The 27,024-nt window shown below is 40.8% G+C and overlaps 1 protein-coding gene across 3 annotated transcripts; it reads left to right on the top strand.

Moving 5' to 3' along the window:
* The first annotated feature begins 1,187 nt into the window (after positions 1 to 1,187).
* LOC148083945 (uncharacterized) lies at positions 1,188 to 27,019 on the top strand. 3 transcript variants are annotated; one of them, XM_087787193.1, is made up of 10 exons: positions 1,188 to 1,368; positions 12,298 to 12,335; positions 16,770 to 16,875; positions 19,574 to 19,792; positions 20,258 to 20,398; positions 21,826 to 21,981; positions 22,071 to 22,237; positions 23,510 to 23,644; positions 24,907 to 25,035; positions 25,348 to 27,019. In XM_087787193.1, the coding sequence occupies exons 1-10, from the start codon at positions 1,341 to 1,343 to the stop codon at positions 25,570 to 25,572; spliced, it is 1,344 nt and encodes a 447-aa protein (XP_087643319.1). In that variant the 5' UTR covers positions 1,188 to 1,340; the 3' UTR covers positions 25,573 to 27,019. The 3 variants fall into 3 exon arrangements, with proteins under 3 accessions (XP_087643319.1, XP_087643322.1, XP_087643323.1); XM_087787196.1 differs by having other exon boundaries at positions 1,189 to 1,368; positions 16,770 to 16,866; XM_087787197.1 differs by lacking the exon at positions 16,770 to 16,875 and having other exon boundaries at positions 1,191 to 1,368.
* Positions 27,020 to 27,024: the final 5 nt, after the last annotated feature.

Here is a 27,024-nt window from a genome sequence, read left to right as displayed (position 1 = left end):
TCGCCGACTCACTTCATGTTCCGTCTACTTAAAACCTTTGGACGCTCAGACGTCAATGTCCGCCGATCTGTCTTTACCTGTCGAGTTGGTGGCTTTTAATCGTCGGGCTTTGATGTCGCCGCAGAAACTTTGATGTCGCGGTTTAAGCTCTTTCAAGTTGTGACGCATGACATCACGCGCGTCGCATTCCGAGTCTGGATCTGGTCCTGGATCTGATGGGATTTAAAACATTGATAAGAAACCGTAGCTATACCACAACACATGCTAACGCTAAAAGCTAGTTTATCCTTCTGTCTTTTTAATCGTCTCTAAATGTTTATTGGAAACACAAATTTCTCAAGCAAGTGTGTGAAGCTCAATCAAACAAGGGGTTAAAATCTTTAAGCAAACAAGGTCGTGGACCAAACGGTTACCAGAAATACGATGGTGATATTATCTTTTCAATGGACTCAATCGTCTCCGTTTCTCCTCGTTCCCCAGACACTCAAATCCCTTTCTTTCCACCTCACTTTTACTATCATTGGAAATCTCTGTTTAATTGTAAACATCCATAACCTATGTTCCTTATCTAACCTTAAACACCGTCATAATCATATCAACACGAACATTAATCTACTTTGATTTTCATCCACATAAAATGTTTTGGCCTTGGTTTCTAAAATAAAATCTCTGATGTTGCACGGCATTATGGGACTTGTAGTTTTAGAGGTGGAGGTATTTTATTTTTTTTATACCACGGCCACTGGCATTTGTGCCAGGACTCCAAATAAAAATAAAATAATATTTTTTGTTTATTCTGTGTTGACAATTCCTGTAGTACAGATTTTTTTTTTCATATAAAAAGTCATTTTTGAATGTGTCTCTTGACATTTTGAGGCTATTTCAAGTTCATAGAAAAAACAAGAAAGAAGTGAAAATCCGTAAAACTCTCCATCTTGGGGCCCCTGTGGACTCAGACTTATGGTGAGATGATGAGATGAGATCAGTCCAAAAAAGAGACCCCTGATCTAAAGATCTGATTCTACCAATGGGCGCGTGTGGCCCCAACACACTCCCATTTAAATCTCTTCACATCCACACACACTGTCACACCTGGCAGCTTCTGATCACTCTGGTCAAGGAACCTCACGCACCGACTAAGTGGTTCCAGGGACGTCTGAGATGACGGCGAAAGAATGTGAACGAGGGCGCGTGTGACGGCAGCGGAGGGGGAGGACCCGCGCACACGCACCCGCACATCCGCTCCTGCTGCTGGAGCGGCGGAGGACAGTGTGGAGCAGGAGGAGAGCAGCGAGATGGACGTGATTCTGCTGGACTCCCCCGAACCGCTGTGAGAGAAGATGGGCTGCATCGGATCCAGAACCATCAGTAAGAGTCTCTTTTTTCTTCCCTCTCGCGTGGGTCACGTGTCCGCGCGAACTTTGACCGCAAACATTAGTAGCGAACACACCTCGCGGTTTTTTTTTTTGCGCCATTTCACGAGACCAGGTGCGAGACCAAACAAAAAAAATGTGCATCCTAGAGACAGACACGCGCCGGCTCGGATGACACTTCTGTGCGCGGATGACAGGAGTGGAGGTGTTCGTGCGCGTGCGTGAGACCTCCGCCTTGAGAGAGAAACTAAGGTCATTGCATACTGGGCGTCTCAGACCCCCCCCCCCCTCCATCCTCACCTCCTCTTGTCTCAAATGTGCGTCATGGAGCGACGTAACAAACAAAAAGACGCAGTCGGCGTCAGAGAAACACACACGCACACGCGCACACACACACATACACACTCACACAAAGTGCATCTGACTTATCCTGTAAGAGTCTCCAGGATGAGTCAGAACTCAGGTGAAGCCTGAATATGTAGGCGTTCTCTGCAAAGTCAAGTGATGGAGGGCACACACACACACACACACACACACACACACACACGCACACACACATCGACACACACACAGACACACACAGCTTGCATGTCTAGAAACAAATGTCTGTTAACGTATCTAAAAAAAAACACACCTGAGGTCACATGATCAGAGCCTGACTTCTTGTTCAAATGTTTGCCAAAGTGCATCTAAAATTCTGACTCATCGGGGTAAAAATTCAAGGATGTAGTTGCTCAGAGTGTAAAGTAAGTCTTGCCTAGAAAGAGTTAAAAAAAAAAGAGGTTCTTAACTCCAGTCACCTCGAGGTGCTCGTCCTAAGGAACATGTGATGGCACCTGTCGTGGTTCTCAGTCTCCACATCCTTCACGAGACCACAATACAGAACTTCCTACTTCCCCTTACCCTCCAGTCAACATCCTGTCTACGCCTTCAATGTTCTTGCTCCCCATCCTACTTGTGACCCCGACTCAATGTTCTTTGAGTGAATCAATCCATACACTTCACGACTTATTCAGAAGAAAGTAAAGATGTTTTGTTTGTGGTAAGTCTTGTATTTGAAGCATTAAGCAGTGTTAGCTCAAGCTTTTTTGGACGCTTTTCTATAATACAGTTCCTTCGCTCCACACTGTTGTGTCGTGTTTCCACGGGCTTTCCAACTATCTATGGTGGGCGGAGCCGTGATAACCAAACACCAAAAAATGGTTAAGCTATTATCCATAGAAAGGTCGCGACCTCCTCCGAGGACCACTCGTTCTTGTCGGGAGTCGGACCTCTTTAGTGAATCCCTTTCTGGACAATTAGCCGGCAATTTGCCGACATCACCTCTTTTTAGTGCCGTCGTGGCTGGTTTGGAACCAGAGCGGGGGGGAGATACTGAAATTGGAGTTGCTTTCGATGTACCGTACTGTGGAAATGCAACAGAAAACAGGTAGAGTTGAGTTAAGAGGAGTCGGTGGAAAAGCGATATTTGTTCAGACGACCCTCTCGTGACATTTGCATCCCATATTCTCCAAAAGGTCCGACAGTGAGAACATGATGTTTGTAGATGTGTAGTCCAGGAAAGAATCACCAGAACGAGACATGACAAGCACCAGAGAGATGCTCGACACACATCAACGTCAAGAAGGCGTCCGAGCCGAAGAACGAGAAGCCTCGTGACAACATGGGGGCGACGGATCATGTCATCGGGGAAAGTGGTGGATCCTGACTTTGAGGGCAAAATAATATTCAAGGTTATGGAAGTGGAAGTGATCCCGTCAAAAGTGGCAAAACCAGAAGAGTCAACGGAGGTCACGAGGGTTTGGATGGTGAAAAAACGAATTTGCACAAGAATGCAGGAGATAAAGACCTAACAAGGGGAGGACAGCCAATGAGGTTCAAGGATCCTGTTGAGGAAAAAGATAAAATGAAGATATTCTTCTCTTTCCTTCGGCTGCTCCCTTCTGGGTTCGCCACAGCAAATCAACCTCCTCCATCTTACCTTGTTCTCTGTATCCCCCTCTCTCCCACCAACCAACGTCATGTCCTCTTTCACTACATCCATAAACCTTCTGTTTGGTCTTCCTCTAGACCTCCTGCCTGGCAGTTCCAACCCCAGCATCCTTCTACCAACATACTCACTATCCCTCCACTGTACATGACTAAACCATCTCATTCTGGCCTCTCTGACCTTATCTCCAAAACATCTAACATGTTTCTCCGATTGACTCATTCCTGATCCATCTTCGTCACTCCCAAAGAGAACCTCAACATCTTCATCTCTTCTACCTCCAGCTCTGCTTCCTGCCTTTTCCTCAGTGCCACTGTCTAGATAATCACCTAAAACTAATGGGAGTAGTCTGGGTTCCTCAAGTAATGAACCACAGAGTATTTGTCTCAACTCAAGAACACTTATTAGATGTCTCCAATAAGGATACATAGCTTAATAAGAGATGGAGAAATCAATCACAGAGGGTCTAGGTTGAAGGCCAAACCGGATCAATAGTCGTTGAATTTGATTTGACCATTTAACTCTATACACAGTAGTATAAGTGACGAGTACACATATTGACATTCTTAACTACTTCATAGATAGAAGTGTTTTCAGTCCGAGAGGAAACGTCACATTAAATGAAACCCGATGAGTTAACTTGTGCATCCGGGATTCGCACTCGGATGGTTTTAATGCAAAGACAGTGAACGCCGTCGTGTGGATCGTCGCGGCTTCAAGAAGACGGAACATGAATCAATATGACGGACAAGAGAATATTTTGGCTGCGTCTCCAGCAGAAACGTCTTCTCTAATATTAGGCCTGAACGAGAACGTTTGCTAAAAATAGACGCGGGGTAAAAGAAAGCGGGAGGTCAATGAGAACCGGAGTGAGGGAGGCGGAGACGTTACAGTAAATATGGGTCAACATCACTCTCAACCTTCATTAGCTGGAGGAGAATCAGATGTGAGAAGACGAGTCGTCACAGGAATGTCGTCACGGAGCCGAGACGGAAATAACATTTCTGCCGTTTCATTCCTGTTTTTTTTTTTTTCTTTTCTTCGATCGGCTCGCTGGTATCACGTTCTCCTCTCTAAGTGCCTCCTAACCAAACATGGGAGCCGGGATTATCCTGCGGTGACAGTGCAGCTGCGAGATGATGGGTTCGCTTCCAGACTCTCGGCTGACGGCTCAGACTACGTCACCAGATGGAGGAGTCGAGGGCTGCTCCGGAACCTTATGTCTTTTAAACGAGGGGTGGCGTTATTTGATCAGTTTGCTCTGGACTGGAGTCGAGAAAGTCTTCATATATTTCCCAAGTATTTGAAAGCTACTTTGTCTGGTTTGGTTTTACATGGCGACATGTCCATTTGGCCATTTTGTTAGGTGGCTGTTCCACTTAAGAAGTAACTATTATTAGTATTGTTGGCACAATGACAGGAAAATGAATCTCTTTTTGTTTTACATCATGAATTATCTTCACTGGCTAATCAATCACAATGTGGATTGGTTGAAGGTGAAAGCCTGAAACTCTGTTCACACCGAGTCTTGTTCTGCTCAAGGTTTCTGCCTGTTAAATGGAAGTTGTTTCCCGCTGCTGATGCTTTTTGTGATGAGCTGGAACTTGTTTTTCTTCTCTTATATAGTGTTATTTAAACTGTTAAAGGGCAACCAATGTCTAACTCCAACTCTCCTGACTCACTCACATTTCAAATGTTGAAGTCTTCCTCTCCAAGAGGCAGTAAGTCCCTCATCATAACATCTCAGGAAATCTCAGCGAACGAGAGGTTACGAGAGCAGAGTCCATTATGACGTAATAATGGCTTCACTCCTCCTCTAGTCAGCTGTAATCACACCCCGCTTTGTTCATATGACGAATGCCTTGAAGATGGAGATTTCCGGGACTGATGACTCGCAATGACGAACGTTGATGCTTGACCAATCACAGCAGAGTGGGCGTGGTTATGGCAATCATTTCATGGGGGGATTTTCTAATGTAAATATTTCAATGAAAAGAGAGTTTTGTACAAAAAGAAACATACTGATGAGTACAATAGAGTCCAACATCTATTTAAGACACACTTAAATAGACACATTAGTTGACCTTCAAGTGTCTTTAGATAACTGTGTTATGATTGACACTTGAAATAAAATTTAAATTGAATATAAACGACCAGAAGAATCCAGTCCAGAATATAGAAAGGATAGACTTCATACGTCTCACAAGTCGACTGTTCATAAACGTGTTCAACCTTCTCTCTCATTTCTCAGCGGCGGCGGAGTTAAATTGGTCGAGCAGTCGGCGACATCACTACTGGTATAATTATATCATTTCTAAATGCCACTCGTGTGGAGCCGCATAAATGAATACATGAATTTCTTCAGCCACTCGCCCTCCAAAGTCAGCAAGAGGTCAGAGTTTCTTCCGGCACACTCACCCCCCTCACCACACTCTGACCAGGAGCTCATGTAAGCTCCAAACAGTCCACTTTCTCTCTCTGACGTCTGCTGGGTTAGATCCCCGATGAAGCATAAAGAGAAGAGACAGAGGTGATAGAGATCACTGTAGGTCGTAATCATGACAATCAGGAACCTGTCAAGGAAAAAAAGACAAAGGTTAATGATAGAATAAAAGCTAAAGCTTCTTCAGATCTTTAGTCCCATCACTTACGAACAAAAACACTTACTTTCAATCTATATCGTGTTACTATGTCTTAGGAGCTGGTTGTACTTTTATAAGGTTTTATAGAAGAATTAATGAAGTAATATAAGTATTGGTCGTTAATAGCTCTAAGAAAAAATAATATACACACATTTTAATGTTCAACGGAACAGTGTTATTTGTAATTACAATGTCATTTTTTGACACTGTTCCTATATTACTTAAAGCTCTTAACTTACACCGCTCATGATGCTTTATAAAACGCTTCATTACGAACAAGACTTTCATAAAACGTGTTATGACCTCAACCTTTTCTGTAGCAGAGCTGCCGCCTTTTTTTTTAGTGTCTTCCATTGGTGGAGCCATGTCGACTCCTCAATATTCTCTTCTGATTCTTTACTTTAAATGTTTCTCTCCTCTTGTGTCCTTGAGCCCGATCTGCCGGTCCATTTGCAGATTGTACCTCAAGTTACTTCCGTTCTCTGGACAAGAGCTTTTCCATGACCCAGATTTTGCTCCATTGTATGTCAATGTTGGCTGTTCTTCTTCCGACGTATCCAGGTCGGATCATGGTCCGTATTTCCTTCATCTCTTTGGTCGTGTTTCTTCTCCAACCGCTACACAATTGTGTAGATCTTCCTGTTCTTCTGTTGGATGGTGATTCATCCCATCTGGGACGTACTCAACTCCTACAAAAACTTCTCTCTCAGTCTCAAAAGCAGTGATACAAATTCTTTTGGAGGATTTTTTAAAAAAAGTTTCTAAATCCAGCCTTGATACTTTGGTTGTAGCAAGTTTCTTCTTCAAGTGTTCTCTCTCAATAATGGATTTTCCATATCAGGACTTCAGAGGCCAATCTCTCGCCAAAACTCTTGACTTCATTTTGGCATACCTCCTACTGGACGGTAGTCTTTTTAAAGGTCCCCGAGTTAATTAATAGACTATTTTGATTGGAGCGAAAATGGCATTTGTTGTGTTGAAGATCTCCATCACCATCTTGAAATAACAAACATCACATCATTTATTAAATTTACTTTTGAATTCCCCCAAATTTCGGATTTTTTTTCACAAACTTTGGCAAAATGTTTCTGTACAGTAGTTTAAGGCTAGTTAGATAATTAAATCTCATAAAATGAAACACAAACAGTAGAATTTCTATACAAATGTCGGCATTCAATCACATCTAGAGATTAAAATTGACAGTTATGCGTATGGAAAGTGCTGATGTGGACATTAAACTAGGTTGCGTAGTAACATATTAGATCAGATTAGATAACTTGGTTACATACAGTACGTGTGTGAGTCTATGATTTTAACATCTTGTCCATAACATGTTGTAACAATAAACACAATTAAAGAAACAGTCATTCAACCCAGATCGTTGTGTGGACGGGGTTTGCTCAGACACGTGGTTGGATGGAGGTTACCCGGTCTGCTGCCCATGAGCAGGACTCCCTGTGTGTTGGCTCAGAGCTTAGGTTGCTGGAACGGAGGTGAGTCAGTCTCCAGACTTCGCTTCATATCACTGTCACAGTGTCCTGTCACACACACGTGCGCGCGCACACACACACACTAACACACACTCGCAGCCTCGGGCAGTGGCAGCAGACGGGCGAAAGAGCTGTCAGGAACTATTGTTGCCGGGCTCACAGCACCACACTCCTTAGCACACTCACCAGTGTGTGTCTATGTGTGATCGTGTGTACAACAGCAGGTGCGTTAGTGTGTAATTCTGTGTGCAGCATGTGAAGCCATATTTTGGACCCGACTGGGGTCATATTTACGTCCCTTCTCTCCGTCCATCTTTCCATCCTTCGTTGAGTTATCAAGATGTTTGTGTTGGTTCCTTCCATCTTGAGGTGTCTCCTCTTGAGCTTCACAGAAGCTCAGGTGATGAAAAGACGACCTTCTCTTTCATATCTGATGGCCTTTTGTTTTTGTTTGACTTCACCGTGGAGATTCAGCCGGACAAACAACACCGACCTTTTTCTGAAAGGTCATTGGTTTCACACAAACCTTGCTGCTGCTGAATCCTCAAATCCACCAGGGGTGTGGGAAAAAGTCGATGCACTTAAATAAAGTGATTTTTAAAAACTATATTGTGTCAATATTCAAAAGCACTGTATGGATGATCAAACATGTATAATTATAGGATAATGCATATTTGGGGGCATTAAAGTATTTTTATTTTTATTTACAAGTATCGTGCAGACTTTTAGTTGCAATTAGACTTATCATTGTCTTTTCTTTAGCTAAAGCTAAAGAAAATCCAGCAAGATCCCAGCGATAACTGAGGACGAGAGGATACAGCTCCGTCCGCCCTTAAAGCTGATGTTTTAAAAAAAAAAAAATGAAAGCAGTTATGACTTCATCAAGAGTCATGTGGTCTGCGAATTCTGCAACACCAGAGTAAAGTACTTGAACAATACTACAAATCGCGATATATAAAATTGATTCGCCAGATTCTTGCCAATACACATCATACTCACTAATAAACACTACCGTAAACCTTTGTGAGAATATAATTACTATAAAAAGCTAATAAAACAAAAACACAATCAATGCTAACCTACACATTAGCAAACAAGCTAAAAACACACATAGACAAACACAAATCAACATATTTAAACACACAGGGAAAACAAACACACATAAGAAAACCTCTCGAAAATGTAGAAATACCAGCAGCTTAGACAAATGTACACATGTACACACATGGACATGAACGCACACATAATGGACAGACACAATATAGAGGAACATTATAGAACACAAACACATGTTTCAACAAGACAACACACAGACTCATGAGACATAAATATTTTACAGAGGTCGATACAAATTAATAAACCGGAAAAAGAGTTTTCTGCAGGACAGCGCGAGAACATCCAAAGCTAGACTCATCGATTACTCATGAGTAGGAAAGCTTGCAGATTGCCTGGCCTGGTCGAGGACGCGAAAAGTCCACGAAAGTGTAATTCAAGTCATAAACTGAAGGAGTTGAGGACTATCATAACGTTCCTGTGACATTTAAGTCAGGGTTGAGGTTGTTGACTCTCCACCCGTTTTTTTCCTTTCTCTTTGATTTTCTTCTTTTCTCTTCGTTGTTTAACTTCCCTTAACGTTTCCCCTGTTGGACCTTTGAGATCTTTTAGTTTCCCCAAGTTCCTCACTTTCCTCGTCCCTTGTGGCTGAGCCTAAAAGCTCCATCAGCTCAAGTGGCCATGCCTGCTTGTGCGCGGTAAGTGGCCTCTTGCTTCCCCTGGGTAGCGACACAGATGTACTCACAGCGATGGAGTCATGACTGAAGCCTCCAGTCTTTCATTAACAACCGATGGAGTTGAGAAAATCTTCTGGTGGATTGGAAGGAAACGATTCTCAATATCAATCGTTGAAACCTCGCCGAGCCCATGTGACGCCATGTGACGGTGTTAAATACACTTCAGAGGAGTCACAGTCGCTTTCCTTGATTGTGTTTGGTCTCGTGTTTCTCACCTGCTGTGCTTGGATCTATTGCCAACATTGGCAACCTGGAAGTTTGTGTGCTTGCTGTTTGACTAAACTTGGAGTAAATGTCCCATCGTCGTCGTAGTGGTTCATGCCAGGAAAGCATTTCAAACAGTCTATAAAATTTGAAGAAACACAATGAGGATATAAGTCTGTGCCAAGTCCAGATAAATCTGTAGCTCATGGGTAGAGCCCAGACCTGCTCAACGCTCTTTGAATGTTTAATAGTTGTTGGTTGTCTTTATTTCTTAACCTGCAGTATATGGAAAAAGGTTACATCATCACTCTTTGAATGTAAACATATTTCTTTATTTAATATAGTTGTAAAGGCTTCTTTTTTTAAGCATGGTATCAAAAGGTATCAAATACTGAAATAAACGTTGGTATCGTGACAACGCTATAGATTTTAGTTAAAGGTTGCCTGTCACGGTTTTGGAACTATGCATTAAGTTATGTTAATTACGTTTGAAAGTTCTCTATATCAACAACAAAATGTGCTCTGTTGAATTGGATACTAAATTAAAGTAAAACACTATTGTTTAGTTGATTAAAAAATGTAATTCCATGTTGAATTAAGCAACATTCTAAGGTTGCTTAAGTTTCATCGTACAGTAGATTTATCAGATTATTCATCCATTTTAACTGTAAACAACGGTTCAGCTTCATGTTAGAGAATAAGCGCAGGTTGCGTAGCAGCTGAATGTTCAAACTGCTCCGGTGAACAATCTCACAATCCCTTGTTATTTGTGTTTGCTATTTATAACATCATTGATCCTATGATCTCTTGCAGGAGTGACATCAACTTGCTCTATACTTATAATAACTGTATTATTTTCATTCACATATTTCAATAGATTGTGATGCGAGCGGATTCAGCCGGTGAAGTGTTTTTGCGTAGTTTGGTTTAAAAATAAATTATTGCTAAATGCCTTTTGTTCTTTTGACATTCAGAGAAACGTCAGGTTGACATTTCATGTTCTCATACCACGGAACGTTTACAAAAGAAACCCTGGATAATATAATAGATATTAATATATGAACAGAATTGATTCAAGTTCTTCAATTGAATAGTTACGACAGCAGACAATTGTGTAATTATAGAGATCGGGGCGTGATCTGGGTCCATGCTGTTCCACCACCACGTGTTAACAAATCCAATGAGAGCTGAAGGTCGACCGACTGTTGAATCTGGCCGGTTGCATCTCACGTCAAACCCCACCCGTGTCTGTCTGAAGGGTTTTTTTTTTCCGACCCTCATTTTAAATTGAAGGACCAGGTCTTCATAGAAGAGTGGACAAGGCTGCGCTATTTTTAGATCGAGTCGATTGACAGCGTGGCCACTCCAGGGTGGGGGTGGGGTCTATATAGACCTCATGGTGTGAACGTCGAAATACACTATATCTGAGGCTAGTTGATGTCATCAAGTGAAGTTTATCTATTCGACTCATTGTTTCATCGTTGCTTCAAATATGTGATGGAGACAATGAGGCGTTAAATCCAGAGATCCAGTACTTTTCCCGTCCGTCAGTGGGTCCCACTCATCGTGTTTGTGTCGCAAACACGGCACCGATGATTCACCCGGTTTCATCCATTGGCTCCGTTTCTGGATTCTACAGCTGTTCACGCAGATTCCTGAAATGAGCAGGTGATTCCTCCTCCGAGGAATCTGTCCAGAGTGTCTTTTATCCTGTTGTCGTGTCCAGCTGTGAAGGCGAGCGTTCTTTTGTGTATTGTCGTTTTAAACAGCAGAAACATCACGGAGGGATAATCCAGAGCTTCTTTTTTTCAGACATGAGAGGAGTCTGTTCTTGTTCTTATATCACAAAACTAGTGACGCGCTGAGACAGCACATAGCTCTGCCAAGGATACGTTTTAACAAAATTAAACAAAAATTGAATAAATAAATGCTATTTTCCTGTTCTCATGAGTTCTAAGCACAAGGGAGATTCCTTCTTTTTATTTTAAAACTCGGATGGAAAACCCACCAGGATCTTAAAGATCTTATTTATATACATTTGGAATTGTATTGTATTGTTAGTATTTAGCTGAGAAATAAATGCCAACAATCACATAACCTCTTAACCTAATAAGGATCCTACATGAGGTTTCTTGACGTAATGCTCGTTCACCATAGCCACGCCCCCTCCGCTGTGATTGGTCAAGCATCAAACACGAAGTGTCATCAATCATGCAAGTCTCCACCACCAAGGGACTCGTTGTATAGACTAAGCGGGGTGTGATAACAGCTGGCAGGAGGAGGAGTGAAGACAATTATTACGTCATAATGGATGCTTTCGTAACCTCTTGTTCGCCGAGATTTCAGACGGGGGGAAACTTAAGGTAAAGTAATAAAACATGGTCATGATGAGGGATTTACTGCATCTTGGAGAGGAAGACTTCAACATTTCAAACATGCGAGTGAATCAGGAGAGTTGGAAGTTCATATAAGTTGACCTTGAATATTCTATACACAGTAGAAATGTGTGGCGAACAGTTTTGTGTTCCTTACTTAAACATCCCTGGTGCCTTTCGTGACAAACTCGTCTCGTGTCCCTCAGTGAACGAAAACTAAACGAAAAAGATATTAATCCAAGTTAGGCATTTGTGTGTGTGTTGCTGTGTATTGTCCGGGGCTGCAACTGTCCCTGTTCATTCTCCGGCGTCATCCTGTGGGACCGGCACACAGTTGACGTTACCAGTGTTTGTGTTTCTGTGAGATTAATGTTGAGCGGCTGAAACATCTGAGATTACAGATCATCTCACATTCATCTGCTTCTCTCTGCAGCAGCTGATGCAGTGCCGGTGCGAAAAGATGGGGATCAGGTAGGAAATGTTTTTTGTTTTTCTTTAACTTTCCATTCTGTTCGCAGCCACAAACTGATAAAGAACAATGTTGTGTATTCTTTTCATCTTGTACATTTGTTTTCAGTGAGAAATGAACTCAGAATTAAATGACCTGTTGACAAGCCATAAATCATGTTATGTCCAAAGAATTACTTGAGAATCTAGTACAAACTTATTTGGTTATCTATATATTATTTTCACATCCAAGTAGCTTTGTAATATATTTAAATAAAGCATGGCTGCACAAAACTAAAGAAGTCCAATTATATAATTATTGTTAACTCTCTGCGCCTATGTTGAGTGATGATTGAATTGACAGACAGATCAGTATCTTCAGTCATAAGAGGTTTTTTTTCCCTAGTACTGTATGTTGTGGTGAAGAACGAGCAAGAAAAAATATATCTACAGTCGTACTATCGTATGTGGACACCAGTTTTGGGAAGTGACCAAATATTCTCATTTTCTCGAGTTGCTTTCTCTAGTATACCATAACGCTAATGTGAAATTTACGTGGTTGTGGTACTGAATAGGGCAGATAACTTGAAAAAAAAAAAGTCTTGCCGACTGGTATTGACTTGTCTGAAGAGTTAATGTTGTGATTCAACAAATGAAAATATACATTTTGTCACGAAGAAACATCATAAATTGTAAGTGCTCCCATCAGTCGAAACTAGGATTCTCTCTCTGTCCCCCGACTGTGTTTCTGTGGGTTTGAGAAATATCTGTCGATATCATCGACTGATTTCGCAGCCGTAGCGGCTGAACAATGTATCACCCCTTCGGACTCTGAAGAGAAGCAAAATGGCCCAAACATTTATTTTAGTTTTCACTTTTTCAGTTTAGTGCCCAGCACTAGTGATTCAAGTAAAAAGATTTATTTAAAAAATTAAAAACAGGCCTTTATGAAAGATTGTCTGAACATAAAGAACATCCGCTGTCTACTGCATTTATGCATGATATATCGTGATCCCTCGGCACCAGTAAGAAAGCTCTCATGCTGGTTACTGAATTGACTGAAGAAACATTTGAAGTACCTCAGCTTGATGTTAATGAGACAGTTACACTTGCTGCTCTGAAGATTTCCCTGATAATGTCCTTCCATTCTACTTCTCATTTGTTTAGATATGGAGGCATTAGGCAGTTATACACTTGTTAATGTCCGGAGCTATTATTTCCAACTGTTGCGTATGATGATGGACAGATGGACAGACAATAAGTGTGAATGGACAATGATGTTTGCTTATGATATAGTAATTCATAGGGTGGGGAGATACAGGAGAGGTGTAGGACTGAAAGTCGAGGCAAGTCAGAATACATGTGGGTGAATCGGAGGCAGGAAGAGTTTGGATGAAAGTGTAAAGATGGTGAGAAAACGGTTCACAATAATAGACAGAAATCAAAGAAGGTGAGGAAAAGAGTGAAGGAAGGATGGAACAGATGCTGCTACAGTGAAAGGGAAGCTTCACAAGACAGTAGTCAGAGCTACCACGATGTTTGGTTTTACGTGACAAAAGAAGGTTAAGTCTATAGTTCATTTTCTTACCTCAAACCTGTGTCACGTTGAATCAGCCAGCATCTGATCCTGTATTACTTGGGTGCAACCTAATCCTCTTCTAGTTCCAGTAGGTCCCTTATTAGATGTTAAATCATTCCTGAAAATGAAAGAACAAATACTGGATATTTCTGTGTGACGGCATCTCAAGAATCACTGTTACTTTCTTCAAATATAGGAACTGTCTGATTGAGATGGACAGAAAACTCATCAACGTCATTGGCGTCTATTATTCAACCAGTGATTGCAAATTAGCTTCTGTTGTGCTGGTGGATCAAATGAAGACACAGCTTTTGTTATTCCGCATCAATCCTGGTCAAGTGTGTGTATGAAAGAGAATGTTAATTGCCCAATGTGACACTGAGATTCATCTTTCCATTGGATTGGCCATCATGCTCATTTTTGTTGCCAGGGAAACAGGATAACATTTGACTGGTAACCATCCGCTACATAAACATTTTGGTGGACGGACAGAAGGGAGACAGACGGTCAAAAACAAATATAGAACAGGGAGAATCTTTTTTTTTTTCTGACTGTAGGAGTTTTTCTCTCTCTCTGGTAGTGACTCACATCCTGCAATAGAGTTCTGAATTTAATTTTCAAGGTCCTACTTTTGTTACTGATGGCCAATTGAAAAACAAAATGTGTCAACTACATTTGTGGCACCATTAACTAGTCGTAACATCGTAACATTACGTTGTATTTACTCTGTATTTAGATTGTATGTCTGGAGTTTTTAAACGAACAGCATGCTAGGCTACCTCTTGACCACAATCTCAAACATTTTGAGTCAATAAATATGTGACATGGTTTAAAGGGCAACTCATTTTTAACATTTCAAACATGCAAGTGAGTCAGGAGAGTCGAAGTTGAATTCTTCCTCTCCAAGATGCAGTAAGTCCCTCATCATGACCATGTTTTGAACTTATTACTTTTTAATTTTCTCCCTCGTCTGAAATCTTGGGCGAACAAGAGGTTACGAGTCCATTATGATGTAATAATAGTCTTGACATTTCCTCCAGCCAGCTGTCATCTTACCCCACTTTGTTTATACAAAGAGTCCCTTATAGATAGAATTAGGTTCAGAACTTTCTTACAGTCATCAAGGCAACAGACAGAACCACTTAAATGATCCCATTCTAGATGAACACGAAATGTAATAGTGACACTAACTGTCAGTAATTGCTTACATTCTTTCTTTTGCTAACTATTATTCTACTGCATGTTTTTGTTAATCTGCAATCCACCAGCTCTTGTTAGTGTCCCAAATCTTTTCCTCGTGTTATAAATGTCTTTCCTCTCTTCCCTCCCTTTTTCACTCTTTGCCCCCTCACCTGTCTCCCAGCATGGCGAGTTTTCTTGGGAAGAAATCAATGTAAGTCTCCATTTTTAACTCGCCACCATTTCTCTTAATTTCTGGACGTTTGCAAGGACTCAGCTTACATCCCACTTATTCATCCTCCCACCTCCTCCTGTCTCTCGTATCTATCTGTGCAGCCTTTTCTCCCACATTTTGCTTACATTTTGCTCCCAGTCAACTATCAGTTCCCTGCTCAAATAACCCAGTGCAGCTCAGTATATTTATACTTACATTCACAGATAACAGGCTGTAATGAGCTTATCGCTTCTGCAGTCCACTCTCAAACAGCGTGACGTCCTTCACCGTCTTTCTGCTCTGTTGGCAGAATCTACTTGTGCTGTCTGAATTTTTTCTTGCTCAACAGACTAGAAAAATAAATCGCATTAAGTGTGGAGAGCTTTTGCAAACTTCTGCACTATTCAGTGGTAACTATCAGAAGCTTTATCTCAAGATGTCATTGTCTGACTTCCTATTTTGCCTCGATCAGCATTTATCATGTTCTCTCAAGGAGTAAACTAATGTTATGTATGCAGTGAGTGGCTGTGAGATAAGTCCTTTTATACGGTTTTTATCAGTGCTTTTTAACACCTGTTTTCCTTGACTCACCTCTGGATTCTTGGGTATTTTACTAGTGTCATTTCCTTGTAAATTCAAATTGAATGTGAGCCAGACAACACAAGAGAATGTGTCAGAGTTGTCCAAGAAATATCTTTCCCTGAGACATCTTCATAAAATCTCCAATGTGGATTTGCATTTTACAGTTTTATCTTCTATCTCCACCATAAATGAATAACTACAGAACCCCCTCTAAATCCACTGAGCATTTGGCATGTCTTCATGCTGGTACGAAAAGGGAGTGGATTCTCTTGCCAACAAATGAAGGGATAGGTAGAAGAAAGGATATTCAAAAGTTGTTATGTTTTACAAATGATGTCCAATGTTTGTAATCTTTGTTGTCTGCTGTGATCTCAAGGTTTCAAGTAAATAACCATCACTCCCTTGACGCCTGAATTTTCTTTAAGCCACAGAATCCTCTTTCATTGTCTGCTTAAAAGTCGATCATTGATTATGAATAATCGCTTGTTGACGGTTCCTAGAGCATGTAAATTATAGTCAATCACTGCGGGTCTAATGTTGCAATGTTGGCTGATAATTTAAAGCACTTGATTTTCATTCTAAATAGGCATGCATTGCCTTAACCCTTGTGTTGTCTGTAGGTCAAGGGAGACCCCTGACCCAGGGAGAACACAAGGGATACCACAAACACATTTGTTTTCGGGCTGTCGGGTCACCAGAGACAACACAAGTATAAAGTAGAATATTAACTTAGAGTATATGCTGTGTATCAAGTATTCAGATAATCAAATCTCTCTATCAGCCTGGTACTCTTTAAAGACAATGATTCACAACTCTCACTCTTAAATCGCTTGTTGTTTTTTTACATCCTCTCCCTTCCACCGTCCCTTCCCTTTGCCTCTGCTTCACATCCTCCTCCTTCCAGTTGTCCATGGAGGACACGACGTCCATACTGCCTCGTCTCAAGAGGAAGCCCAACAATAGTTATGGGATCGGAGCCTTGGCTAAGTCGTCTCTGACAGGTGTGTCAGGTGTGTGTCTGTGCTGCTGGATGGTAAACCGGCCCCCATGTTGCTTCCACATGCTCCACAGTGGGACCTCCAAGATGTAGATGTCGAACAAAAAACAACAACGTATACCAGTATTTTTAAAGAAAATAAGCAGAAAGGTGTAATGATAGAGTATGTATCAATGCTCAATACTCCCCAAATATGTGCTTGATCTATTTAAACCTACAGACGGTGCAATTTAATAAGTAGCACCAGAGAAACCAGTTCAAACTGTCTCAGCATTTTCAAAGCCGCAATAATCACAGTCAATTATTTTAATTAAATTATTCAAATTATTTCTTCTTTCTCTAGCAGATGCCATTTTCTTTTTTTGCATAGTGGCAATGTTATTTTTAGTTGATGTGTGATGACACAGCGATTATTTCATTATGGTTGGATGAAATTATATTCATCCATCTGTGTTTTGTCGCCGACATGTCGATGACATGTGAAACTATTGAAACAGCTAAATTTAAGATTTATTTTTCCCTCCCTTTCACAGGGAAACATGGAAAGAATAGTTGTCACTAGAGGAGATGGGTTGGGGTGGACAAGGCTTTTCTGTGCCAATCCCTGATCGATTATTGTTGGAATCCACAACTATATGTATATACTTTAAGACACTGACAGACAAAAGAAATGGATTCTGACCCTTTTAAGAGATAACAAAAGTGCAGCCATTCTATCATAGTCTATTATTAAAGTTAAATCAAATTCACAAAAATTAGTTAGCCCACAAACCTAAGAATGTGTTTTCAAGTTAAGATAAAACTATATTCTTCCCTCAGAAAGGGAAATAAGATTATGTTTCTTAAGATCAGATCACGGTTGATCAGTAACCTAGGTGACAGTCGTAATAATGTAGCAAACTAGAACAATCTTAGACGCTCAAATGGCATCTACATCTTGGAGAATGTAGAGGTGGAGCTTGGAACCAGCATGGTCACCCCTGTGGGTGCCCCTATCTTTCTCTTTACTTATCCTCTCCTCCCCCTACATTAATATCCACAGTCAATGGCCAAATTCGCCAAAGCCATTGACGGAAATCTAATCAGATCTCTGATTTTAAAAGACAGTAAAGTAAGTGAAGATACTTACTTCTGCCGCATCTCCACAGGCGTGTTGGGAACCTCAGTGTCGGTGTGCTGTTACTGTGGTCCGTTTGTGAAGTGTTTCATCTTTTTCTTTTTTTTTGTGGCACTCAAGTATCTCGGTGCTTAAAGTAGAGCTGATATATGCAACTCAGATTTAACCAGTCAGCTAAATCAGTGGCCCCATCCCTGAGACAAGAAAAAAACATGTTCTATTTATTATTACTGTCTAAAATGTGTGTGATTTAGAAAAAGAAAACATGCTCACACATTGGCACAAAGTCTCTAAAAGCTAGGAGACACACACATACAGAACACCATTGTCGTTCCAGTTATATTTCAGGTCATGCCATTTTCACTATCTGAACGTCGGTCTTTGAATATAATCCTGACATTTAACTGGTTGCTTACAAGAAAGGTTGGGGACCTCTGAGCTTAATGACATTGTCTAAGATAATAGGAAACATTAATATTGATCGGTATCTAGTTTGACGTGGTATTTGCAGTGCAGGCAAGAAGGCATAGCTCTGTGTCTTGATTTAAATTCTTCTCTACTTTTACATACAAGCGCCAACTATAGGTTATTATGAGAGTAGCAGCTCGATGAATTTAAGCACCTTGAAAACTGGTCCCTTTTTTTGTATCAGTTCCATTATTGTTGAGCGTCCATGGCGCCATACACCGACATCATGCTCGACCCCCCATCCCTCCATTTCTGCACTCACAGCCTCATCTCAACAGGGTTTAATTTTCGATTTTCCTTTGTCTAATCTGTTTCTATTAATATCGTCACCCGTCTCTGGACCAGAAGGGGCCATTTCTAATGTTTCAACTCTTTTCAATTATATTCTTCACTGCAAGTCTCGACTTATGTTGCTCGGTTGAATCCGGTATTTGCATCTAAATTGAACAGGAGTTTGTTGACGGACTCCTCTCGTTGTTCTGTTTACACCATGGGATTACCCCCCCCCACACTTCATCCTGCCACTGGCTCGCTGACACATATTTAATCACGCAAAGGCTAATGAAATTAATTTATTCTGTTTACAAGGAGCCCAGTATTATCGTTCATTATTAATTTGGCTTTGTTAGCAGTTCAGCCATCATCCTTGTCCTCTTCACCTCAGCAAGCTTAGCCGCACCTCTGTCCACGAGGATGCCATCAACTGCTGTCACACCAGCCCGTCATAATTACCCAGTAGCCTATGAAAAATAAGCTTGTCGATAGGATTTGTATGATGACGTGACAGAAAGATTCCGGAGACGTCCAAAGACAACAGGGAGAATGACATTAATAGCTAGATTTTCTTAGTTATAGCAACATGGGATGGATTTGGAATATGTGAGAGCTACATCTTTTAAGGACAAGGGTCCTGAAGAAGGGACATTAGAAGCTGTGAAAGGATAAACGTAGGGATGGTGAGGGTGCAAAGCTTCCTTCTTCTCTGGTGATGTTACCATTTTTCAAATTCAATCATAGAATCCATATCAAATGACATCAACACTCATTGCAAATCCACATCTTTCATGACCCTAGAGTCTCACTGGCCAGAACAAGTATTGACAATCAAATGTGTGTGAACTCACAGGTGTGACTCGCTCAATGAAGGACAAGGTTACTAAGCCCACCGCCATGGCCCAGGGCCGTGTCGCTCACATGATCGAGTGGCAGAGTTGGGGGAAGCCCTCAGCAGGGCCAGCAGGTGGCGCCGGCCGAAGCAACCTACAGAGGGAAAAAGAGAGGAGGATGGAGAACGATGCTTACAGCGACCTGAGTGATGGAGAGAAGGAGGCTCGCTTCGCTGCAGGTCAGGTTTCTCCTTCATTTTTCTTATAGTCAAGTGAAAGTTCACCCAGAATTCATTTTTTACTCACCCTCATGTCGATAACGGGGTAGAAGAATTTTCTGAGTGTAGAGTTACGTAATTTCTTTCGAAACAATTTCTCATCGTATTTAGTATTATAGTATGGAGGTATTTGGATGTTTTTAAGTGTCTTTTTGGAGGAGGACAAAGAAAAGTTAGCACTGTTCGCGACTGTCATATGGACATACATTTCTGGTGACTCCAAAAAGATACAATCTGTGCTGAAAATAATCCCAACCCTTAGTCTACATGAGGGTAAGTAGAAAATACATCAACAAATTTTGGGTGAACTTACCCTTTAAGAAAGAAATGCCAAAGTAACTAATGTGTTTGTAACCATGCTTAGAAAGGATCCCAGAGAATGTTATGGGCCCATGCTATCTAATGTCTGTAATCCTGATCAACCAGGAATCATGCAGCAGTTCGCGATCTCAGAAGCCACTCTATTTGGTTGGAACTCCATGGATGGCGAGAGTATAGAAGCTGGATCCAACCAGGGCAGCATGGCACACCTCAGTGAGGTGAACCAGGAGAGCATTACGAGCAGAGGTACCGACACCATTACTTTAGCCTTAGAGTCAAGTCAAGGAACGTAACTGACGTTGGTTTTTAAGGAATATTTTTCATACAGATGTTGATAGAGTGAGGGTGTTAACCTTAAACCTCAAATACAATAAAGTCGAATGTGTAAGGCAGACACTAACCATTATCAATTTTTCTTTATTTTTAGACTTTTATAATGAGTAATCATGATAACTATCAAATTACTCTCACAATTACTATACTTCGTCAAGGTTGCTTTTAAGGATTCCGTGTCAATATATTTCTAATAAGACAGCTGATTATAATGGTGGCTGTCTGTCATTGTAATCAACAAGAGATCCACAAATACACATGCAATCAAACTTCCTGTATTGAAAGCGTCGGTTTAAAAGAGCCGCTTAATTAAACCATTAGGAGAGTCTCATCACAACATCATTTCTATTCACATTTTAAAGAGTCATTCATTATTTGTTATGGTGCAGTTCTGACGAGTGCTTTCACCAAAGAGCCCAGTTGGACTGTGATTTGATTGGCACGAGAGTGGTGGGCTCACGCCGTGGCGAGTCACGCTTTCGCATCATAAATGTCTATCAAGAGCTGATCAATGAAACATAAATGGAGAAGGGTGAATAAAGCAACTGAATGCAGTGAAAAGTAGCCTCAGTGCTCTTGGATTATTAAAGGTTGATGAAAAGGGACGAAAATAGGCAAAGAAAAGGCCACATAAGACTTCCCTCAAGGACCAGTGTAAACAGTAAACACTCGTGTGTGTCGGCATATTCAGGCACTTAGGGTGAGAATGAAAGCGCTGCCGGAGACCATGAGTATCAGATCACACATCTGAACTTTCAGAGGGTAAGGACACAGCTGCGCCAAATGCCTGCCCTTAATGGCCATCAGCTACGCAGTTAAAAATGTAGAATTAAGTATGGTTGGAGTATCTGAACCACAAAACAAAGAGCCAATGTCCACAGGACAAGAGTAAGAGAAATGGGAAACGGGACTTCAGGCAACTTCTCTTGGCGACACTGTCATAGATTGATAACACAACACAGGGATGATATATCATTGTGTCAGGAAGAAGACAATAAGTGGGAAGTGTTGGCTTGATTGATTGACATTTTTTCACCATAATTCACCTTCATAAATAGACCTCAGGTTAAGAATTTAGTTTAGTGTTGAGGGTCCTTTTAGAGATAGCTGTATTAAAGCATGGAGCGTTTCAAGATACCAGGACACAGGAATAGCAAAGAGAGGCAAGTATATTATACATGAGCATTAAGTAATTGTAAGGTAACAAGCAGGTACTGGTTGTAGTCTTATAGTTATTAAATGAGGTGTAGTATTGAAAAAAAAATTCCCATAGAAGAGCATTTAATAGTGAGAAGAGTTATATTGACGGTATATGACAATTCAATCTTTGTTCATCACAGACCAGGTACTCCACCACTCTTCTGCTGACGTCTGGCCACACACATATGTATCCCAGGGCATGTACTGCCTATCATCTTCAGATGCCTGGGATCCCATCACTAGTCAGCCGTCTGGCTTGGCGTCGCCTGCTGGAGGCTCCTATATCATGCCGGCAGGTTGGTTTCCCCAATGGTCAAGGATTAGTTATGAGTTGAGGATGAAAGTGACCTGATTGTATATGAACATTTTTATTTTATCCCAATAGGCACTGGTTCTGGAGCAGGCGGGACTCCTGCTGAGGGTTATGAGGGGACTGTAAGCAGTTACCTTCAACAACACCAGGCCCAACTCACGCTTCAGCAGCAAAACCACATACAACAGCTTCAGAATCTACATCACTACCAGCAGCAGCAGCTTCTGCAGTACCAACAGGTCCAAACTAACCTTTCATTGTATGCACCAAAAACTGCCATCAATCCTATGAAGTAAACTACAGCAGGTAGTAGGTTGTCGATCATTTAATAGCTACAACCAAAACCAAATGTTTCTGGTGTTTTTGAATAGATTTCCAATCCATGCACACCTCTGTTACGATGATTTAACAACCCTAGAATAAGAAATAATGTACCGTAAATTTCTGGATAACCTGCTCTTTTTTGCATCCTTTGTACCTCTGCGGCTTATAAATGCAAGAGCGAAACAAAAAAAGGGAAAGGTAAATGTGCCATTACAGACTACTGTACATTATCTTGGCATTGATGCATCTACGACAGCGTAAAAGAACTGAATGGAAAAAAAACAACAAAAGCTGACAGAAGTAATAAAAGAAAATGGCTTTATAGTTACTGTTACTCATTTCACGACTTAGAAAACTGTAGCTAACAGAAACTTACAAGTACATTTCTTTCTTTTTTAAATGTCGTTGGTGTGGCCTATATTCAGATGCACTTTAAAGTTCGGAAATGACGGTACTATTCTTCCTCGCCTACCAACATTTGTTGAGATTCGCTGACAGCAAATTAAGCCACACATCTCCCCAGAATACTGTGCACCCAGCTGAGGAGTAAAAAGGGATCGTGACAATAATTTCTGTCAGATACAGTAAAGGTTTGGGAACATTTTAAAAGGAACTAATCAAATCCTGGTGAAAAATGACACCTTTTCTGAGTGGAAATCTAACACAGTCGACATGTATAACTGACTGAGGCCACAGTAGAAATAAGCTTGTCAGCGGTCCCATCTGTATAACAAGATTTCTTCGGGGCAATAAACTGGAATATATTCTATTTCAGGCAAGACCCAGTCAATTTTGTGACCAAGAGAAAATGTACAAGACTGACATTTCCCGGCTGTTCCCTGCAGCTTGACTGTGACTCATGTCTGTGAGATTAATTAGGAGGAAATATAATAGCCGGGAAGGCGAAAAGAAAAGGCTGTCACAGTCTCTGTCTGTTAACCTTAAAAGTACTTTTAAAACAATTTATCATCTCATATTGTGCACATTTTTTACTTTTTGACTTGTAATCTCTATAGTTTTTCTCACTTGGTTTCTTTTAATGTTACCCGATTATAATTAGTATCTTGAGAAGAGTAACACAACAATATAGGTTCATAGATGTAGTAATCGTGCTCCGATTCCTCCAATGTTTCTCAAATCCTGAAACAATGTTGAAAAAAGATTACTTTACCCATGTTTGTCAGCAGACTTTGGAACCCCGGCTACACAGTGCCTCACAGTCTCTCCAGGTGACTCCCAACAGCACCATCCACAGCCTTGGTCCACCCACACACCCACGGCTAGCGGATCTTTGGGGAGCAGCGCAGGTGGAGGCACACCAGGTAATTGCATCACTGTTTGATGAAAAAAGTTGAAATCAGTAAAAAGATGATTATGTTTATCTCCTCGTGCTGTTCCCATTCCTTAAGTAGATGCAGTTTCAGGCTTTTGGAAAAGCACAGAAATATAAGAAAATTAATTGGAGAAGCAAAGTTGGCATCAGTGAAGTAGAAACCCAAAATCTAAGCTGTTGCAAAAGTCAACTCCAGATTGTCATTCAGATGTTTTACTTTGAAATTCCAGGCATCTGATCAATTAAATCAGTGATACCTTGTGTCAAATTATTTTTTAACATGAACCATTTTCATTTTGCAGGACATTATGGGATACATATTATGAGTGAAACACAGAGTTCTACTTGTGGTTTCTGCATGTTAAAATGAAGTTTTTCCTCACCAATGTCGCTCATTGTGATTCGCTGGGACCCGTTTTTCTCTTTCATAATGTTATTTGTGTCTTTAGATAACCGTGTTATAATGTCACATTTAATAAAATTGAATTGAAGAGACACTGACGAGCACATACAGGTTGATTCTAATAATGATGTCTTTTAAAGCTGGTACACTGAGCTTATTATGAAGTCTTAGCTCTATAAACTTGTGATTTCACAAGAAATCATATGATTTAATAGTAATGAACACCATTGTAAGAACAATATCATTAGATTAGTTTCTAATTTGTTACCACACAAAAGTGGAATTCAAGTTAAACGCCATATGTTGGGTAGCATTTATTAAAAAACATTCACCCAAATCCAATTAAAGCTAAACAAGTTAAACCTTTTTTGAAGGAGAAGAACGACCTAAAACGAGAGTCACCAATATCAGCTCTGTGCTTTACATACTTTTACGTTGATTTTTGCTTTTGATCTGGTTTTCATCAGCAGGGATACTTAGCTCACATCTGTAGGGCAGTGAGTGATGGAGGAATCGTCCAGATGAGACAGTAAGGTAGGAGACAGATCGGAAGTCTGCATGGAGTTTCCTAAAGTCTGCATGGCAGCCTGAAATGGACATGACATGGTTTTGCTGCCTGGTCTTCAGGGGAGCATGTTCACGACTGAGGTCAATTGGAATCAGCATCTTTATCCATGTTTTCATACTTGAGTGCGAGTCCTGACGCCAACAGGTCGACGGATATATGTATCAACTGTTATTTCTTCTTTCTCTACATCTGGGTTTTCGTTTCTGTCACAGGCCTACTCACTCCTAAAACTCAAACAAAGAACAATCTGCTGATAAAAAAGTGATTTTATGGGTTTCAGGTGGAGATCCTCGGGCAGCTGGGTGGTCAGATGATGGAGCTTGTTGGCGGGATGGTAGAAATGGTTGGCAAAAACCAGGAACTTGAAGACTATGCTGCACAGCAAGAAGAGGAAGAAGACGTAACAAAGGTGACTGAAGTTAAATATTTTGGCCATTTGTTATATAAAACTTAATATTAATTTACCCTGTCTTTCAAGTTAATGTATGGTTCTTTATTTCTTCTAACATTTCTTAGCATTAAACTGTTTGCACTGTCTTTGATTTAATCGGTCATAGTGGCAAAAAAAAAAGTTTTTTGGAAGTTTTGGAGGCTAAGAAAGTTGCTTCGTTACTGAATCCTAACCACTGCAAGAACCTTTTTATTTTCATATTGAATTTTCATATGCATTTTGAACTATTAATTCTTTGATCTTTTTTTAATTTTTTAATCTTTTTATCAGGTTGAAGAGGTGACGCTAACACTGGAGCCTGAGCCATGCTCCTTGACCCCCTCCCCGCTAAGAGAAGACGTTCCTCTAACCAGGGGTTCAAGTCCAGGACTGCCTACCCAGTTCACAGATTCAGGATTAGAGAGGAAACCCTTTGACGTGACTCCCTGCGTTCTCAGATCGGTGGAACAGAAAGATGACGAGGATGTTTCCATTCTTGTTGCAGCAACTAAATGAGTCACACACTCAGTGAACTGACTGACAAGAGACAGGAAACTAATAATATATTATATTACATCTATGATAATAGATGCAATATAACAAGTACGCCTACTATTTCTTCCCTTCCGTCAGAAAAGCAGGACTCAAAAAAAAAGGAATGCCAAGAAGCCCCAAGTGAAACGTTTTGGGAAAAGCGGACCACAAACCTTGGTACAAAAAGATGTTCGTTAAATGGAGGTTTCACAATTTCATGTTGAACAGTGTGAAAAGACAGAGGTGTGACTGATAGATAAATGAAATGTTGTACAAGTATAAGTTGCAGATAGTTAGGTCACTGAGGAAGAAACAGAGCTGAATTCTGAACACCGCTTAAAGTTGTCTGGATTTGCTACTCGAACTTCCCCACCACTATTGGAGACAATATGATGATTACTTCTTAAACCTACCCTATGTCGTGGATGGCCGGAGAAAGTATCTTCTGATTCCACCACAGTTAGTGGCAGGTTTTCACGACAAGAGGAAAATGCCACTGTTATAGGACTGGCTCCTTCATAAGGCCCTGGTTCACAAACAAGGAGAAGAATCAGTAACTTTGACGGTGAGGCCGAGGTTGTCCATTAAATACAGCTGGTACCACCCTTATCTAAGCAATATAACAAAGCTGTGTCTCGGATTCAATCTTGGGTATGTTAACACTGAGCCAAGATAATTACTCATTTGTAAATGTTGCCCTTTGAAATGTTCTATCCTAATCCAAACAGAAACATGGATGATAATGAAAGTGCTTCAGTGTGTGTTCACTGGAAGGCACTTTTAGTTTTGAAGGTTGTTTCTGATTTGACCCGAAAAGATTTAACCTGAACTATACCCGAATGTCAACCTGGTCATTGGCCTACATCCAAAGGGACAAAGTAGGTCGTCTTAAACAACTGGACAAGCACAAACTCAAGTCTCGTAATTAACCACGCCACCAACAATCTCAAGAGAGAAAAGGTATAAATCAAAGTGTGTTGCTCTAAGTGCAGTCAATTAGATCACACATCAGTTCCACAGTATCCTGGATTACAGCCTTGACAGTGTGATGGGGGATTAAAACGATATGCACTGGAAATAGGACAATATGGTTATAAGATGAACACTGTACCTTAACACAGTCCTGAGGTTTCATGCAGGCAAAATAAATTCTCTCTATGTCGGGGGGTCTTTATATTTTACACCCTCAAGTTCCAATCAATTTTCAATCAGGACCAGTGGACAATGCATGCTTCGCCCAATGACCGAGCCCTCACAGTATAACACGGTATACAAGTAATAATATCTACTTTTTTAAAACATTAACAGTAAAACAACGCATAAATATGATCATGTATTTGTATGAATGTAAGACTGTATGTATGTCATTTGTATGTATGAAAGAATGTAGCCTTGTGTGTAAAAAGAAAAAAAAACATGTGAACATGAATTCTT

This window comes from Callionymus lyra, chromosome 3 (genome assembly GCF_982586985.1).
Source record: "Callionymus lyra chromosome 3, fCalLyr1.hap1.1, whole genome shotgun sequence".
Lineage (NCBI taxonomy): Eukaryota > Metazoa > Chordata > Actinopteri > Syngnathiformes > Callionymidae > Callionymus > Callionymus lyra.
This window is presented reverse-complemented; position numbering and strand designations above follow the sequence as displayed.

What these genes read in the sequence shown, in the direction of transcription:
- LOC148083945 (XM_087787193.1), top strand. Translation starts at nt 1,341, where the DNA reads ATGGGCTGCATCGGATCCAGAACCATCA. An exon ending in CATCGGATCCAGAACCATCA is followed by an intron (nt 1,369 to 12,297) that starts GTAAGAGTCTCT and finishes TTCTCTCTGCAG; the next exon opens with CAGCTGATGCAGTGCCGGTG. An exon ending in AGGAAGAAGACGTAACAAAG is followed by an intron (nt 25,036 to 25,347) that starts GTGACTGAAGTT and finishes TCTTTTTATCAG; the next exon opens with GTTGAAGAGGTGACGCTAAC.